Source organism: Oncorhynchus kisutch, linkage group LG19 (assembly GCF_002021735.2).
Source record: "Oncorhynchus kisutch isolate 150728-3 linkage group LG19, Okis_V2, whole genome shotgun sequence".
NCBI classification, from domain to species: Eukaryota; Metazoa; Chordata; class Actinopteri; order Salmoniformes; family Salmonidae; genus Oncorhynchus; species Oncorhynchus kisutch.
Window position 1 is genome coordinate 11393550 of NC_034192.2, and position 16246 is coordinate 11409795.

The 16246-nt window shown below is 44.8% G+C and overlaps 1 protein-coding gene across 14 annotated transcripts in view; it reads left to right on the top strand.

The window, feature by feature from the left end:
- The first annotated feature begins 2219 nt into the window (after positions 1-2219).
- LOC109864308 (pleckstrin homology domain-containing family A member 5) overlaps positions 2220-16246 on the top strand; it is a 182613-nt gene continuing 168586 nt past the window's right edge. For 5 of the 14 annotated variants that reach the window (XR_004204134.1, XM_031797118.1, XM_020452018.2 and 2 more), the window contains exons 1-3: positions 2225-2393; positions 2505-2581; positions 3408-3465. Coding sequence is in view for 13 of the 14 variants with exons in the window: in XM_031797118.1 (XP_031652978.1) it covers positions 2302-2393; positions 2505-2581; positions 3408-3465 (227 nt within the window). In the remaining variant the exon portion in view is untranslated. Of the gene's footprint in view, positions 2394-2504; positions 2582-3407; positions 3466-4617; positions 11081-16246 lie in introns of those variants that run through there. The other 9 variants (XM_031797113.1, XM_031797119.1, XM_031797116.1 and 6 more) reach the window with 5 other exon arrangements.

Below are 16246 nucleotides of genomic sequence, written 5' to 3' on the forward strand. Positions count from 1 at the left end.
TAGGGACCATTGTCAATTGGGACATAGTCCCTGAATAGTTAGTCAGAATGGGTCCTGGAGAAAGGCCCTATCTGTTCTCAGAGTGATTTTAGACAGAGGCCATGTCTGAATAACCATACTTGAATTCTAAATAGTAGGCTTTTTTGGGAACTGAAAAAATATACAATTTTATAGTATGTGAAATTAATTCCAGGATGTCATACTCATTTAGGCTTTTCATCTAGTAGAATTTGTTGCAAACTATTGAGGAAGAGAATCTGCTTTTCACTCCTACCTGTGTTCGACAATGGCTGATAATCAGAATAGGGGATGTGCTCTACAAAAATGTACAAAGGGTGGGGAACAAGCGCTATTGCGCATTTGATGACACCTTCTCAGTATGCTTACAACATACCTTTTACTAAACAGTACATTCTAAATAGTATGTTGCACGAGTAGTGCTCAGTATGCTGTTTTAGTAAGTCGTAGGCCAGCCAGAATTTGGACACTTTTGCCGTCAGGGTTATCTGATGGGCATTTGACGAAGCCTCCAAGCCTCTGGTCTAAAGCTCCACAGCAAAAGTGTCTGAGTCACAGTCAAACAGAATATTGTAAACAGTGACCACATCCAAGACCACAGGCACCCTCGCACATAAGTACGTGTCACACACACACTCAAACAAAACCCCTCCCCTACACACACATACACACCGTACAGCCTGTGCTACATTTCCGTAGTAATGACCGTTGACAGAAACCAGAGCAGCGTTTGAAATGTTTTCATCATGTTTGTTTTGTGGCTCCCTCCCTCCCTGCAGCAGATCCCCATATAGCCCCAGCCCCGCTTGGCTCTGGTGTCTGGTGTAGTCTAACATCTCGCTACCTGTGATACCCAGGGGAGAGGAGAAGGTAATCACCAGCAGCATTGCATTCCATCCTCCTGTCCCACTGCCATATCTACACTGGAATGTTAAACACACTGGGAGATACATGATTTACATAAAGCTGTAGTTACTAGCTAGTTAATGTATTTAGTTACATGATTGACCTTTTACATCATACATTATTAGTCCATGTATTCATTGGATGATTCACATTTATTACTGTGCAAATCACTGTACTTAAGCAAATATTATTTTCATTTGATGTGCTAAACAGTTTGTTTTTAATAAGTAAGTCACAGTAGTTATTAAACTATATGCTGTTGCACAAGTTACTCAACAGATATGTTTTGCCTCCAACCTAGAAGGTCTTATAACAGTCTCCTCTGACACACAAATCTACACTAATCTGCTAAACCCCCTTGGACATAAGGATTACTAATTGGATGAATTTAGTGGTGAGTTCACAAGGCCAGGGGGCCTGAGGGGTGGGTAGACGTTCCCCTTCTCAGACAACATATCCAGGATCAGCTTACCCTCCCCAAATCCTAGCCTTAACCATTATGGAGGTGGAACAGCAAACTGACCCTAGATCAGTATGTAGTTGGTATCCTTTTGTTTGGCATTGGCTTGGACAATGGACATTCTCATTTTCATGTTTTCATTTATGCAGTTATTTTTTCACAGTTTAATCTCCTATGTGTGGTGTTGGCATCCTGGCTAACCTGTCTGCATTGTGTTTTCACCATCTTTTCGTGTACGACACACACACGCATAATGTACACGCAACCACTCATGCATACACACACTTGCACTTCTACACTCGCATACATGCACCCATTCACACACACATGCATCCAATCTACTCGGGACCCTCTGCTCTGTCTGAACTATAGAGAGGGGGTGAGGGGAGGGCTAAGGAGGGGGAGGGAGAAGGATTTATAGACAGCTGAACCATGCAGTGAGGTACAAGGTTGACCTGGGAGGGCATGTGTGATAATATGGAACAGTACAGACGGACCATTCATGTAAGGTTTAACACACTCGCAGGATGAGTATTCTATTGGTGAATACAGTAGCCCCAGGCTACAAGGACATAATGTATGAATTTATATATTACTCAATGCCATATCTAATTAATTGTGACATGAGAAATTGAATTTCACATCTTTAGAATGTAAATAACTGAGGTGGGATATTTTTTGGAATCATAGGCTTGCTCTAGGCTATTTTACGCTAGTGTTTATGCTCCTTGGTATGCACGTACAAAACATAATTTGTTTCAATAAAAGTTTTGAAAACAAGGTGAAAACAGGAGACCTCTCTACCATGCAAGCACGCTCCCGCCCCACAGAGGTTCCCCGCGCCCAGTTGCTTAGGGTTTCCGAGTACGCGCCCACGGCACGGATACGCGCACTCCAGTCTCCGTCCTCTGCTAGACATGGCGGCGGATCTAAACCCAGACTGGCTCTCCTGCCTTCCTTCTTCTTGGAGTTATGGGGTGGCTCGGGACGGAAGGATATTCTTCATCAAGTAAATATTCTCAGGATACGGAGCATGGAAGTGAATTGGCTTTGTTTCGACGCGTTTGTTTATGTCTGTGTTATTTGCGTGTTCACCTTCTCCCCGTTTCTTACCCAACAGTGAAGAAGCCAAGAGTACGACCTGGCTTCATCCCGTCACCGGAGAGGCCGTCATAACGGGGCACAGAACAACCCCAGGTAAAAACGGTTCGCATCGAACTCTTCCAATCGTTACATACGGCAAGAGTCTCGGTTTTAAATGGTTTCAGAAACCACCGAGAAACGTTGAGCGAAGACTCCCTGCCGCAAGCAACAGCCGCCTGCCTTTCTCGCCTCTGCGCTCAGACCATCAAGTTGAGCCGCCAATTAATGTCACCTAGGCATTGCGACAGAGTTGTTGAAAGTTCGGTCACGTAGGCATTCACATTCATAAACAAAGAAGTTAGTTTCTTTAGTTTATTTTTTTACATTATTGTTTGCAACTTGCCATGGTTGTAGACTAAACTGTAAGGCTTAAGCCCGTAGCGTGGGCACTGGGCAGTTATTTTGTAACCATTGTAACAACAGCTGTTGATAAAATGATAACATGATGCGTAACTCGCTACAAATGTTGAATGCAACAAATGTTTGTATTGCTGTGAACATGACTTCGGATAAGGATGTTATTGTTACCATTCCATATCCATTGCATTAGAGAGAAGACATCGTGCGCGGAATGCATAGATCCTCACACTGTCAATGCCCAGGAAGCAGGTTTTTACAATCTCACGCCTATCAATACAATATGTTGAATAACGGATACGAATAGAAATGACGACGAGGCTATTCGATCATCCTTACTAGGCTATGTAATTTATGGATAGCATATCGGTAGGCTGTATATATTGCGTAAGGGGAACGGTATTTTCGGTCACGCGCAGATCTCTGCTCGTATCAGCCGCTTGTGTGTGTTGCGATGTATTTGTCTCGTAGCCTATTCATTACCCCCCCCCCCCCCCCCATGCCCCTTCTCTTTCCCGCATAGATTTACCAACGGGATGGGAGGAGGGATATACGTTCGAAGGAGCCCGCTGCTTCATCAAGTAAGTTGGATTTTTCAAAGCCACCGCGCTTTATGGAAACACTTGAAATGTGTCCTCCTCCTGTCGCTGGCAGGCTGCTTTGTTTTTGACGGCAGTTGAAATTTTCAGATTCTCTCCCACTGCCACTCTGGAGTGTTCAGGAAAGATCTCCTCCACATCCCCTTCTTATGAACACACACACACAGTTCCAGGTTCTCATTTTTCCTCCTGTCTGTGGTGGAGTTTGACAAGCCAGTGTGACTCACAGCTCTCAGCTGAACAGGCTTTACTTGTTGGGGCCTCCTTCCCTCAGACACGACGCTGCCAGACTGGCGTGTACTTTCCCTCAGACACTACATTATTACACCCCTAAAAATCGGCTTAGGGTTTGTTGCACAGTCATATTTGGGTTGATAAGTCAGTGTTTGAAGAAACACGTGTATGTACAGTTTTAAGTCTTGCAGTGCTATTCAGTTGTCTTTCCTTCACCACTGTCTCTTCTGATTCTCTGCTATGGCCATTTGGAGAGTAGCAACTGAGCTAATAGCATGTGCTTTAGATGGGTCCACTGGAGTGTGTTTTGTATCTCAAGGCATACATACTGTACCGCTGTGCTGTGAATTAGTGTGTGTTTATAGTGTCACTGTTTCCACTCCCTCTTCCACAAGTATTATTGTGGCACACTGCTGATGGCATGGACTCAAGTTGGACCGTAGGCTGAAGGAATGGAATTGGCTGAATCACTGTCACATTTCTAGATGGGATATCTTTCTGAGACACAAAGAGCAGCATTTTGGACTGAGAAGAATTTAGTCCAGTTTATGTTTTGGACAGCGTTGCATTGGCAGTGCATGGTGTGCTATTTTGCAATTTGCATTGCCCGTGATTTCTGAAATTCTTCTCAATTCCCTTGCTGGTCAGCCCATGTATTGGGCCGTTATGCAGACCTTATGCCCTCCACGTCCCCCATGCCCTCCTTCATCCCGGAAGGAACCTGATGCCCTTTGATTTAGGATTCATGTCCCTCTTTCTCTCTGGTGTTGAGAGGGTCCCATAGGGACCCAGACAGTGGGCTGCTGCAGGGGGGTGTGTGTGTGTCACAACCCAGCCTGTGTCCTCGTGACACCCGTCAATTCACAGGGGGATTCTTCTCTCTGTTCCCCTTTGTCCTAGTGTACCTGGAGACGGAACCAATCCGAAGAGGCTTGTTTGATGTTTCCTCCTCTGTTTCAGTTAACGCTCCCTAGAGTCAGTGCCCTACCTAGGGCACACTCCCTGAAGTACACTAGTTCACAGTGGCTGGCCAGCCAGAACAGGCAGCTACCCTAGTGTACCGTAACCCTGTATACACTCTAAGCCCTTTGACTCAGACTCTGAAGGCATGACCGAGCTAAACCTACTGAGGACTATGGAAGTGTCTCCCCCACGCCTCCCATCAGGCGAAAACATAGTCATTCAGAGACCTCTACCTCCCACTGAGATTTATTTTCAGTTGTTCTGGTCATTAAAAATACTTGTGTCAAAAAAACGTCCCATTTCTTTCAGTATCCACCCTGGCTGGCCATGACGTAACAAATAAGACGTCAGCATGACGTTGCTTCAACTAGCTAATATTGCCCACTAGGATATTGCTGTTGTGGTTGAGGCCTTTAATGACCTCCCTGATGTGTCTCACCTCTGTGTGTCACGCTGGCGTCTACAGTATTACCTCAGCAGCAGGTGGAAGGCTGCCAGACATGAGGAATGGTACAGCTCATTTATTATTCCTGGGCTGTGTGGAGTCGCAGAGGGGCTGACTCTAAAGGACGGACACACACACTTTACAGATCCCATTCATCAACGACCAGGTTGTTTTCACCCAGCATCTTTAATTCACTTATCCCTCTCTCCCTTTAGCCTTCAGATCATTTCTTCACTGGCGCACACAGTATGGTTGCGTCCCAAATGGCCCCTATCTATGGGTTCTGGTCAAAAGTAGTGCACTATAGAGGGAAAAGGGTGCCATTTGGGACCTGAGGAGGGAGGGACCTGCTGGGAGAGCACATGTATACACTTAGAACAAAGGAAGAAAACCTACACACAGCAAATGCAGCTTCCAAGTGATTTGATATACCACTAACCACAATATAGAGAACGTTTCAGCTAGCTGCAATAGCTTCCATAAAGGAATGGATGTGTAATATTACACACACACTGGACGATTTATGTAGCTCACACAGGTATGCCATCCAAATGGCACCCTATTCCCTATGGGCCCTGGTCAAAAGTAGTGCACTCTATAGGGAACATTTGGGATGCAGCCCAGGAGTGGCAGAGAAAGCTGGATAAGGAGCCATGTTTAAGACATGCAGTGTGGATTCATTTCACTCTCCCTCCCCTGCTTCCCACGCTGGTTTCTTGAAGTGAGAGGAGGAGGAAGGCGGAATGAACGAGAATAGGGAAATGGTTGGAGGATATGTGGAGGATATGACCTGTAGCTGACACTTGGAGTGTAGTTGGGGGGTGGGTAGGCAAAGAGACCTAGTGAGACAGCCTTGGTAGACAGACAAGGCTGTGTATGTGTGTGCTGCAGTCCTTTCCTCTGGCTTAGTTTGGCAGCTGGGGGAGTGCTTGGGGAATCCTGCAAAATAAACAGTTTGAGAAACATGGCCTGCTCCCCTTCTTCTCCACACCCACTGGTGAATACTGCCCTCCCATTGGAGGTGGAGGCTCTAGGCCTGCCTCTTTAACTCCGATCAAGTTTTGGGGCTTAGGGGTGTGTGTGTGGAGCCTACAGACGAGGCCACGAAGCAACATTAAGGAGACGTGACATTTGCTGCAGCACTCTCCATAGTGGAATTCTCCACAGGCTGTGCTAATGAAACGAGCTGTGTTGTGAATCTAGATGCACCCTAAGGATTGGAGTTTCAATTTGAGAATGGTTTTGCGAAGGACTGATGGCGAGAAAGGTTTCTGTTTTGTCAGGCTAAATAGAGCAATCTGATAGAGGTGAGTGGAGCGGGAGATGTAGAACGAGAGATTGAGAAAACAAAAGAGAGCAAATCTAAAAAAGAGATATGGGGAGAGGGAGACATAGATGGATAGAGAGAGGTTAGTGTGAGAGAGAGCTTTTTGAATTGGATAAGAGCTGGGAATAGGCTTCTAGCTGACAGGAGGAGATTCAGGTTCTGCAGGTGTTTCCACCGGGATACAACAGCCACTCAACTTTTCCTGGACATCTGTCAGCAGTGTGTGTACGTTTTGTGTCCACACTCATTTCCACCTCTGGGATCATGTGAGCTGTGGTTGAAGTAGGGACAGATCTATAAGTGGGTCGCTGGCTGGGTGGAGTTGCTACACTGATGAAAGGCTTCCTGTCTCGTTCACTCGCTCTTGCTCTAGCTCTGTCTCATCAGTGGGAGACGAGAGTAAGAATGGTCTAACATTTCTACTGCTGATTGTTGCGACACTAGCAGGTGATGACAGTCCCTTGTCAAAGCTGTTGATTCACTGGGGACACCATCAACACTCAGCATTTCAGCAACTCTGTCCTATTGCTCTTCTTCTTCCTCCCTAAACACAACACGCCTCTGGTTCCACACCATAAGCCACTAATGAACGACACCACCTGCAGTGAATACAAGTGAGTTTAATTTTCTGCTTACAGTAAGCTGTGAAAAGGCTGTTAGTCAATCAATCTTATTTTATAAAGCCATTTTTACATCTGCAGCCAAAACCACCCAGCCAAAAAACCCAAACAGCAAGCGATGTAGAAGCACACTGTACGGTACATCCCAAATGGCACCCTATTCCCTATATAGTGTACTACTTTTGACGAGCCCTGTGGGCCCTGTTCCAAATTAGGACACCGTATAGGGATTAGGGTGCCTTTTGATATGTGTCCATTGTGTTTGGCTGTGCTGCAACAGTTATTACTGAGTCCTATTCAGGGGCACCGCTGCACTGCATACCTTAGTCTGTGGTGGTACTATGATGGAGTATACATCTTCAACTTGAACTCTTGAGTTGTTATAACTGGCCATATCTATGAGTGAGTGATCTGTCAGTATCTGAGATATCACTGACCTGATTTACCACTAACCTCCCCCTCCAAAGCCAGGGCTCAGTGCAAAGCCTGCTTGTGTTCAATCCAAAAATGGAAGAACCTACAGACTGGGTAAGCTCATTGGTTATTGTGGTGAAAAAGAACGGCGATCTCAGGATATGTCTAGACCCGTGAGATCTCAACAAAGCAATCAAGAGAAAGCATTTCAAGTTGCCAACCAGAGAAGAGATAATGTCGCAGTTTGCTGAAGCAAAGTTGTTCAGTAAGTTTGATGCCTCATCAGGATTCTGGCAAATGAAGCTAGATGATGCACGCTCAAGGCTATGCACATTCAACACACCTGAGGGCAGGTACAGATTTCATATGGGATTCTCTCAGCGCCAGAGGTCTACCACAAGACAATCCACATGATCTTCTAGCGCATTCCAGGAGTGGAGACTATGATGGATGACATCATCGTCTGGGGGTCCACAAAAGAAGAACACAATGTGAGAGTGAGACAAGTGCTGGACCTGACACAGAAAGTCAACCTAAAACTAAACAAAGACAAATGTGAGTTTGGTGTGAAGACACTTACCTTTGTGGGAGATGTACTTTCAGAGGACGGAGTCAAACCAGACCCGAGGAAAACATCAGCCATTAACAACATGGAGCGCCCAAAGAACGAGGACGACGTGAGACACTTCATGGGCATGATCACCTACCTTGCAAAGTTCATACCTCAACTGTCAGCACAGTCCGCTCCACTCCGCTCCACTCCGCTCCACTCCGATGTCTTCTGGAACAGAAAAATGAATGGGAATAGTCCCATGAACAGGAAAACTGCTTCAAAAACCTGAAGAAGACAATCACAGAAGAGCCAGTGCTCAGGTTCTATGATCCAGAGAAAAGCACAAGGATTTCTGCAGACGCCTCACAGTTTGGCCTGGGAGCAGTTCTTCTGCAACAGAATGACGACACATGGCAACATTATGCGTCCAGAGCCTTGATAGGCGCAGAGACAAGGTATGCACAAATAGAGAAAGAACTACTGGCAAGCACATACGCTTGTGAAAGGTTTCACCAATATGTCTACGGACAAGACTTCGAAGTAGAAACTGACGACAAACCATTGGTGTCAATCATGTCTAAGCCACTGAATGATTGTCCAATGAGAATCCAGAGAATGTTGATCAGACTGCAAAAGTATGATGTGAAGATGATCTTAATCTTAAAGTTAATGTTCGCCGCCGACACTCTTTCTCGAGCAGTCAACAAGAAGGAGAGCTTCGACACACAGAAAAACACTGAGATTCAGGCCTACGTCGACATGATCGTAGCATCACTTCCTGTGTCTTCTGAGAGAATGGAGCAGATCAGAAGAGAGACCGCAGCTGACCAATCAATGACGGAGTTGAAAGAAACAACACTAATAGGATGGCCTGCACAGAAAAACTGTCCAAGGAGAATACAGGATTACTGTATATGCAGAGCTCACCGTTGTGGATGACATAGTGTTCAAAGGCAACAAGATTGTCATTCCCATGACACTACGCAAATAAATGCTACAAAAAATACATGAGGGCCACTTGGGTAAGGAAAAAATGCAAACGACGAGCACGTGAAGTAATGTACTGGCTAAGAATGAACCAGGAAATAAGCCAGACCACTGCTTCATGTGAACTGTGTTTGACCTACAGGCCAAAGCAGCAAGCAGAGCCGCTAATGCCTCATCTAGTACCCAACAGACCCTACTACAAAATTGTCAAAGGTCTGATGAAAAAGGCACACGATGGAAAGGAGGATTTCCTAAAAAATCTGATGATCTACCTCAGTGAACCGCTGCAGAACGGACTTTCACCTGCAGAAATGTTGAGGGGACGTCACATCAGAACCAACCTAACCATCCATGAGGACTTGCCAACACCCAGAGGTGCTCACAAAGTCAAACTCGCAAAGGAAAAACAGAAAGACAAACAAAAACAGCGACACGACAAACGTGCAAGACACTTACCTGAACTGAAACCTGGAGATTGTGTACGACTCCGAGACATCACTACAGGAACCTGGATGCAGCAAGGGTGTGTGCAGAGAGAAGTTGCACCGCAATCCTATGAGATCCAAACGGAGCATGGATCACAACTGGGTCGAAAAAGAGTGGATCTAAGGCTTTAGCCATTCCCTCAAGGGACTGAGGATCATCAGGAGGATACTGCTGAAGCGTCAAATGCCTTCAGAAATGGACAATTCGGTCAGAACACCCTGACTGACAATGAACGCTGTCCAACTGTTTCAGGAAGCACTTCAGCAGAACGACCAACAACGACTGTCAGAGCCCCTGAAAGGCTTATTGAGAATTGCAAAAAAATTCAAAAAAGGGGCACCTGGACTGAATGTTTGGTTTATGTGAAAAGAAATAGGGCCACAATAAAGTATTTTTGTTCAGACTATATTTAGTTGAAAAGATATTATATTTTTAAGGGAAAATAATTTAGGGAAAGAAATGTGTGTTATTGAAAATTGCATGTTATGCAGGTTGAGTAAACAAATGTGATGTGACGTGTAGTTACATAGAAAAGTAGTTTTCTTTTAAAGGAAAGAAGATGTGTTGTTATGTGTTAAAAACATTTAGACTACGTTACCCAGCAGGCTATGCGGGCTAGGTGGAGGGTTAAAGAATGCCTTGCATAGCTAAACATGGAGTTTTCTAGCTGAAGTATATGTTCATTAAAAGTAGTTAAACCTACACCCCAGTTTGTCATTATATAAGGAACAAACATAACACAACTTAATGGAAATGTCATGATACTTTATTTATTATACAAGTACCATGAATACACAATTCCAATATACTAATACAGGACATGGACTCCTCTTACAACAGGAGGTTGCAGAGGGAGGGGTGTGCTCTGCCCCCAGGCCCGATGCAGAACCGCATGCAGGCCCACTTGATTCATGCCTGGTGCTAAAGACGAGAAGGTAATGGCCAACATTTAATCCAGTCACTCAGCTCAACGCTCGTATGACTGGTGTTGGATTCGGGGTCAGTTATCTGGGTGCAACTCAGGATGGTGAATGTACTGCTAGTTCATTCTACAGCAATTGCTAGATTAATGGATGAGGATATGCCTTGTTTTGGATGGCCCAATAGAGGGAGAGAGGATTAGTCGCAGTTCCTATTGGCCCAGACGTGATTAATCAGACTATGGTAATCAGTAGTGTGTGTGTTAAGTGTGCATGTACCAAGGCTGTTGAAAATGTGAGGGGCTCCCCAGGTCTGCCACTGCACTTATGCATACAGATGGTTACAGAGAGAGAGAGGGAGGAAGAGAGTGAGAGCAAGAGACCCTCACTGTCTCCACATGCAGTAACTTTAAGTGAAAGCCTTTCCTCACTGCTCTGTTCTTTCCTCTGCTATGCTCTGTAGAATGGCCTTCCCTGCTGTGTCTGTCAATAGCATGCTTAAAGGTGTGTGTGTGTGTGTGTGTGTGTGTGTGTGTGTGCATGCCTACTGCATTAACATCGAATAGCGCTCGCGCTATGCAACTTTTCAGGGAAGTTAGCAACCAATATACACAGGCAGTTAGGAAAGCTAAGGCTAGCTTTTTCAAACAGAAATGTGCATCCTGTAGCACAAACTCCAAAAAGTTCTGGGACAGTGTAAAGTCCATGGAGAATAAGAGCACCTCCTCCCAGCTGCCCACTGTGCTGAGGCTAGGAAGCACTGTCACCACCGATAAATCCACGATAATTGAGAATTTCAATAAGCATTTTTCTACGGCTGGCCATGCTTTCCACCTGGCTACCCCAACCCCGGTCAACAGCTCTGCACCCCTACAGCAACTTTCCCAAGCCTCCCCCATTTCTCCTTCACCCAAATACAGATAGCTGATGTTCTGAAAGAGCTGCAAAACCTGGACCCCTACAAATCAGCTGGGCTAGACAATCTGGACCCTCTCTTTTAAAAAATTTCCGCCGCAATTGTTGCAACCCCTATTACTAGCCTGTTCAACTTCTCTTTTGTATTGTCTGAGATCCACAAAGATTGGAAAGCTGCCGCGGTCATCCCCCTCTTCAAAGGGGGAGACACTCTAGACCCAAACTGTTACAGATATCTATCCTACCCTGCCTTTCTAAGGTCTTCGAAAGCCAAGTTAACAGATAACCCACCATTTCGAATCCCAATATTTCAAATTGGAGGGCCTGTTGTGTGGACCTCTGTCAGTTTCTATGAGGGTGCCACAGGGTTCAATTCTCGGGCCGACTCTTTTCTCTGTGTACATCAATGATGTCGCTCTTGCTGCTGGTGATTCTCTGATCCACCTCTACGCAGACGACACCATTCTATGTACTTCTGGCCCTTTGGACACTGTGTTAACAAATCTCCAAACGAGCTTCAACACCATACAACACTCCTTCCGTGGCCTCCAACTGCTAAACTAAAACTAAATGCATGCTCTTCAACCGATCGCTGCCCGCCTGTCTAGTATCGCTATTCTGGACGGTTCTGACTTAGAATATGTGGACAACTACAAATACCTAGGTGTCTGGTTAGACTGTAAACTCTCCTTCCAGATTCACATTAAGCATCGCCAATCCCAAATAAAATCTAGAATTGGCTTCGTATTTCAGAACAAAGCATCATTCACTCATGCTGCCAAACACCCTCGTTCAACTGACTATCCTACCGATCCTTGACTTCGGCGATGTCATTTACAAAATAGCCTCCAACACTCTACTCAGCAAATTGGATGCAGTCTATCACAGTGCCATCCGTTTTGTCACCAACGCCCCATATACTACCCACCACTGCGACCTGTATGCTGTCGTTGGCTGGTCCTCACTTCATATTCGTCACCAAACCCACTGGCTTCAGGTCATATATAAGTCTTTGCTAGGTAAAGCCCCACCTTATCTCAGCTCACTGGTCACCATAGCAGCACCCACCCGTAGCACGCGCTCCAGCAGGTATATTTCACTGGTCAGCCCCAAAGCCAATTCCCCCTTTGGCTGCCTTTCCTTCCAGTTCTCTGCTGCCAATGACAGGAACAAATTGCAAAAATCACTGAAGCTGGAGACTCGTATCTCCCTCACTAACTTTACGCATCAGCTGTCAGAGCAGCTTACAGATCAGATCATTGCACCTGTACATAGCCCATCTGTAAATAGCCCATCCAACTACCTCATCCCCATATTGTAATAATTATTTTTTTCTCCTTTGCACCCCAGTATCTCTACTTGCACATTCATCTTCTGCACATCTATCATTCCAGTGTAAATTGTAATTACTACACCCCCATGGCCTATTTATTGCCTTACCTCCCAAATCTTACCTTATTTGCTAACACTGTATATAGAATTTTCTATTGTGTTATTGACTATACGTTTGTTTATTCCATGTGTAACTCTGTTGTTGTTTGTGTTGCACTGCTTTGCTGTATCTTGGCCAGGTCGCAGTTGTAAATGAGAACTTGTTCTCAACTGGCCTAACTGGTCAAATAACGGTGAAATAAAATAAATACCTGTGTGCGTTGGTTTGTTTGCATACTTTGCTCAATAATTTAGTCTGTTCACCTAGCTACCTTCCAATGATCATGTCCAATTTCATTGACGTGTCCCCTCTGCACTGTCCCCACTGCACTTGTAATGTCCTGAGTACTGCTGTCCGTCAGGACACGAAGGCTGTGTTGACACAGGCAGCCCAATTTAGATTTTCTTTCCACTAATTGGTATTTTGACCAATCACATCAGATCCATTCACATCAGATTTTTTCCAGAGCCGATCTGATTGGTCAAAATACCAATTAGTGAAAAAAAGATCAGAATTGGGCTGCTTGTGTAAATGCAGCCAAAGTCTTGTTTACTTACTAGTGACCAGACATGGAGGGATGTGAGCCAGTGCCAGATACATGTTTACATTCCGTACTCAGAGGAGGATTGGCCCCAGGGACTCCCGTTTAGGATAACCTATTGTAGAGCCAGGCTAGGATCAGGACAACTTGTCTGACCATGTGGAAACACGCTATCAACTTTTATTTGTCACATACACATGGTTAGCAGATGTTAATGCGAGTGTAGCGAAATGCTTGTGCTTCTTGTTCCGACAATGCAGTAATAACCAACGCGTAATCTAACCTAACAATTCCACAACTACTACCTTATACACACAAGTGTAAAGGGATAAAGAATATTTACATAAAGGTATATGAATGACTGATAGTACAGAACGGCATAGGCAATATGCAGTAGATGGTATAGAGTACAGTATATACATATGAGATGAGTAATGTAGGGTATATAAACATAAAGTGGCATAGTTTAAAGTGGCTAGTGATACATGTATTACATAAAGATGACAAGATGCAGTAGATGATATAGAGTACAGTATATACATATACAGTGCCTTGCGAAAGTATTCGGCCCCCTTGAACTTTGCAACCTTTTGCCACATTTCAGGCTTCAAACATAGAGATATAAAACTGTATTTTTTTGTGAAGAATCAACAACAAGTGGGACACAATCATGAAGTGGAACGACATTTATTGGATATTTCAAACTTTTTTAACAAATCAAAAACTGAAAAATTGGGCGTGCAAAATTATTCAGCCCCCTTAAGTTAATACTTTGTAGCGCCACCTTTTGCTGCGATTACAGCTGTAAGTCGCTTGGGGTATGTCTCTATCAGTTTTTGCACATCGAGAGACTGACATTTTTTCCCATTCCTCCTTGCAAAACAGCTCGAGCTCAGTGAGGTTGGATGGAGAGCATTTGTGAACAGCAGTTTTCAGTTCTTTCCACAGATTCTCGATTGGATTCAGGTCTGGACTTTGACTTGGCAATTCTAACACCTGGATATGTTTATTTTTGAACCATTCCATTGTAGATTTTGCTTTATGTTTTGGATCATTGTCTTGTTGGAAGACAAATCTCCGTCCCAGTCTCAGGTCTTTTGCAGACTCCATCAGGTTTTCTTCCAGAATGGTCCTGTATTTGGCTCCATCCATCTTCCCATCAATTTGGACCATCTTCCCTGTCCCTGCTGAAGAAAAGCAGACCCAAACCATGATGCTGCCACCACCATGTTTGACAGTGGGGATGGTGTGTTCAGGGTGATGAGCTGTGTTGCTTTTACGCCAAACATAACGTTTTGCATTGTTGCCAAAAAGTTCAATTTTGGTTTCATCTGACCAGAGCACCTTCTTCCACATGTTTGTTGTGTCTCCCAGGTGGCTTGTGGCAAACTTTAAACGACACTTTTTATGGATATCTTTAAGAAATGGCTTTCTTCTTGCCACTCTTCCATAAAGGCCAGATTTGTGCAATATACGACTGATTGTTGTCCTATGGACAGAGTCTCCCACCTCAGCTGTAGATCTCTGCAGTTCATCCAGAGTGATCATGGGCCTCTTGGCTGCATCTCTGATCAGTCTTCTCCTTGTATGAGCTGAAAGTTTAGAGGGACGGCCAGGTCTTGGTAGATTTGCAGTGGTCTGATACTCCTTCCATTTCAATATTATCGCTTGCACAGTGCTCCTTGGGATGTTTAAAGCTTGGGAAATCTTTTTGTATCCAAATCCGGCTTTAAACTTCTTCACAACAGTATCTCGGACCAGCCTGGTGTGTTCCTTGTTCTTCATGATGCTCTCTGCGCTTTTAACAGACCTCTGAGACTATCACAGTGCAGGTGCATTTATACGGAGACTTGATTACACACAGGTGGATTGTATTTATCATTAGTCATTTAGGTCAACATTGGATCATTCAGAGATCCTCACTGAACTTCTGGGGAGAGTTTGCTGCACTGAATGTAAAGGGGCTGAATAATTTTGCACGCCCAATTTTTCAGTTTTTGATTTGTTAAAAAAGTTTGAAATATCCAATAAATGTCGTTACACTTCATGATTGTGTCCCACTTGTTGTTGATTCTTCACAAAAAAATACAGTTTTATATCTTTATGTTTGAAGCCTGAAATGTGGCAAAAGGTCGCAAAGTTCAAGGGGGCCGAATACTTTTGCAAGGCACTGTACATATGAGATGAGTAATGTAGGGTATGTAAACATATTAAGTGGCATTGTTTAAAGTGGCTAGTGATACATTTTTTTCCATCAATTTCCATTATTAAAGTGGCTGGAGTTGATTCAGTATGTTGGCAGCAGCCACTCAATGTTAGTGGTGGCTGTTTAACAGTCTGATGGCCTTGGGATAGAAGCTGTTTTTCAGTCTCTCGGTCCCTGCTTTGATGCACCTGTACTGACCTCGCCTTCTGGATGATAGAGGGGTGAACAGGCAGTGGCTCGGGTGGTTGTTGTACTTTGATCTTTATGGCCTTCCTGTAACATCGGGTGGTGTAGGTGTCCTGGAGGGCAGGTAGTTTGCCCCCGGTGATGCGTTGTGCAGACCTCACTACCCTCTGGAGAGCCTTGCGGTTGTGGGCGGAGCAGTTGCCGTACCAGGCGGTGATACAGCCTGACAGGATTCTCTCGATTGTGCATCTGTAGAAGTTTGTGAGTGCTTTTGGTGACAAGCCGACAACCTCAGGAGGCTGAAGAGTCTGTCTGTGTGGGTGGACCAATTCAGTTTGTCCGTGATGTGTACGCCGAGGAACATAAAACTTACTACCCTCTCCACTAATGTCCTGTCGATGTGGATAGGGGGGTGCTCCCTCTGCTGTTTCCTGAGGTCCACAATCATTTCCTTTGTTTTGTTGACGTTGAGTGTGAGGTTATTTTCCTGACACCACACTCCGAGGGCCTTCACCACCTCCTTCTGGCCGTTTC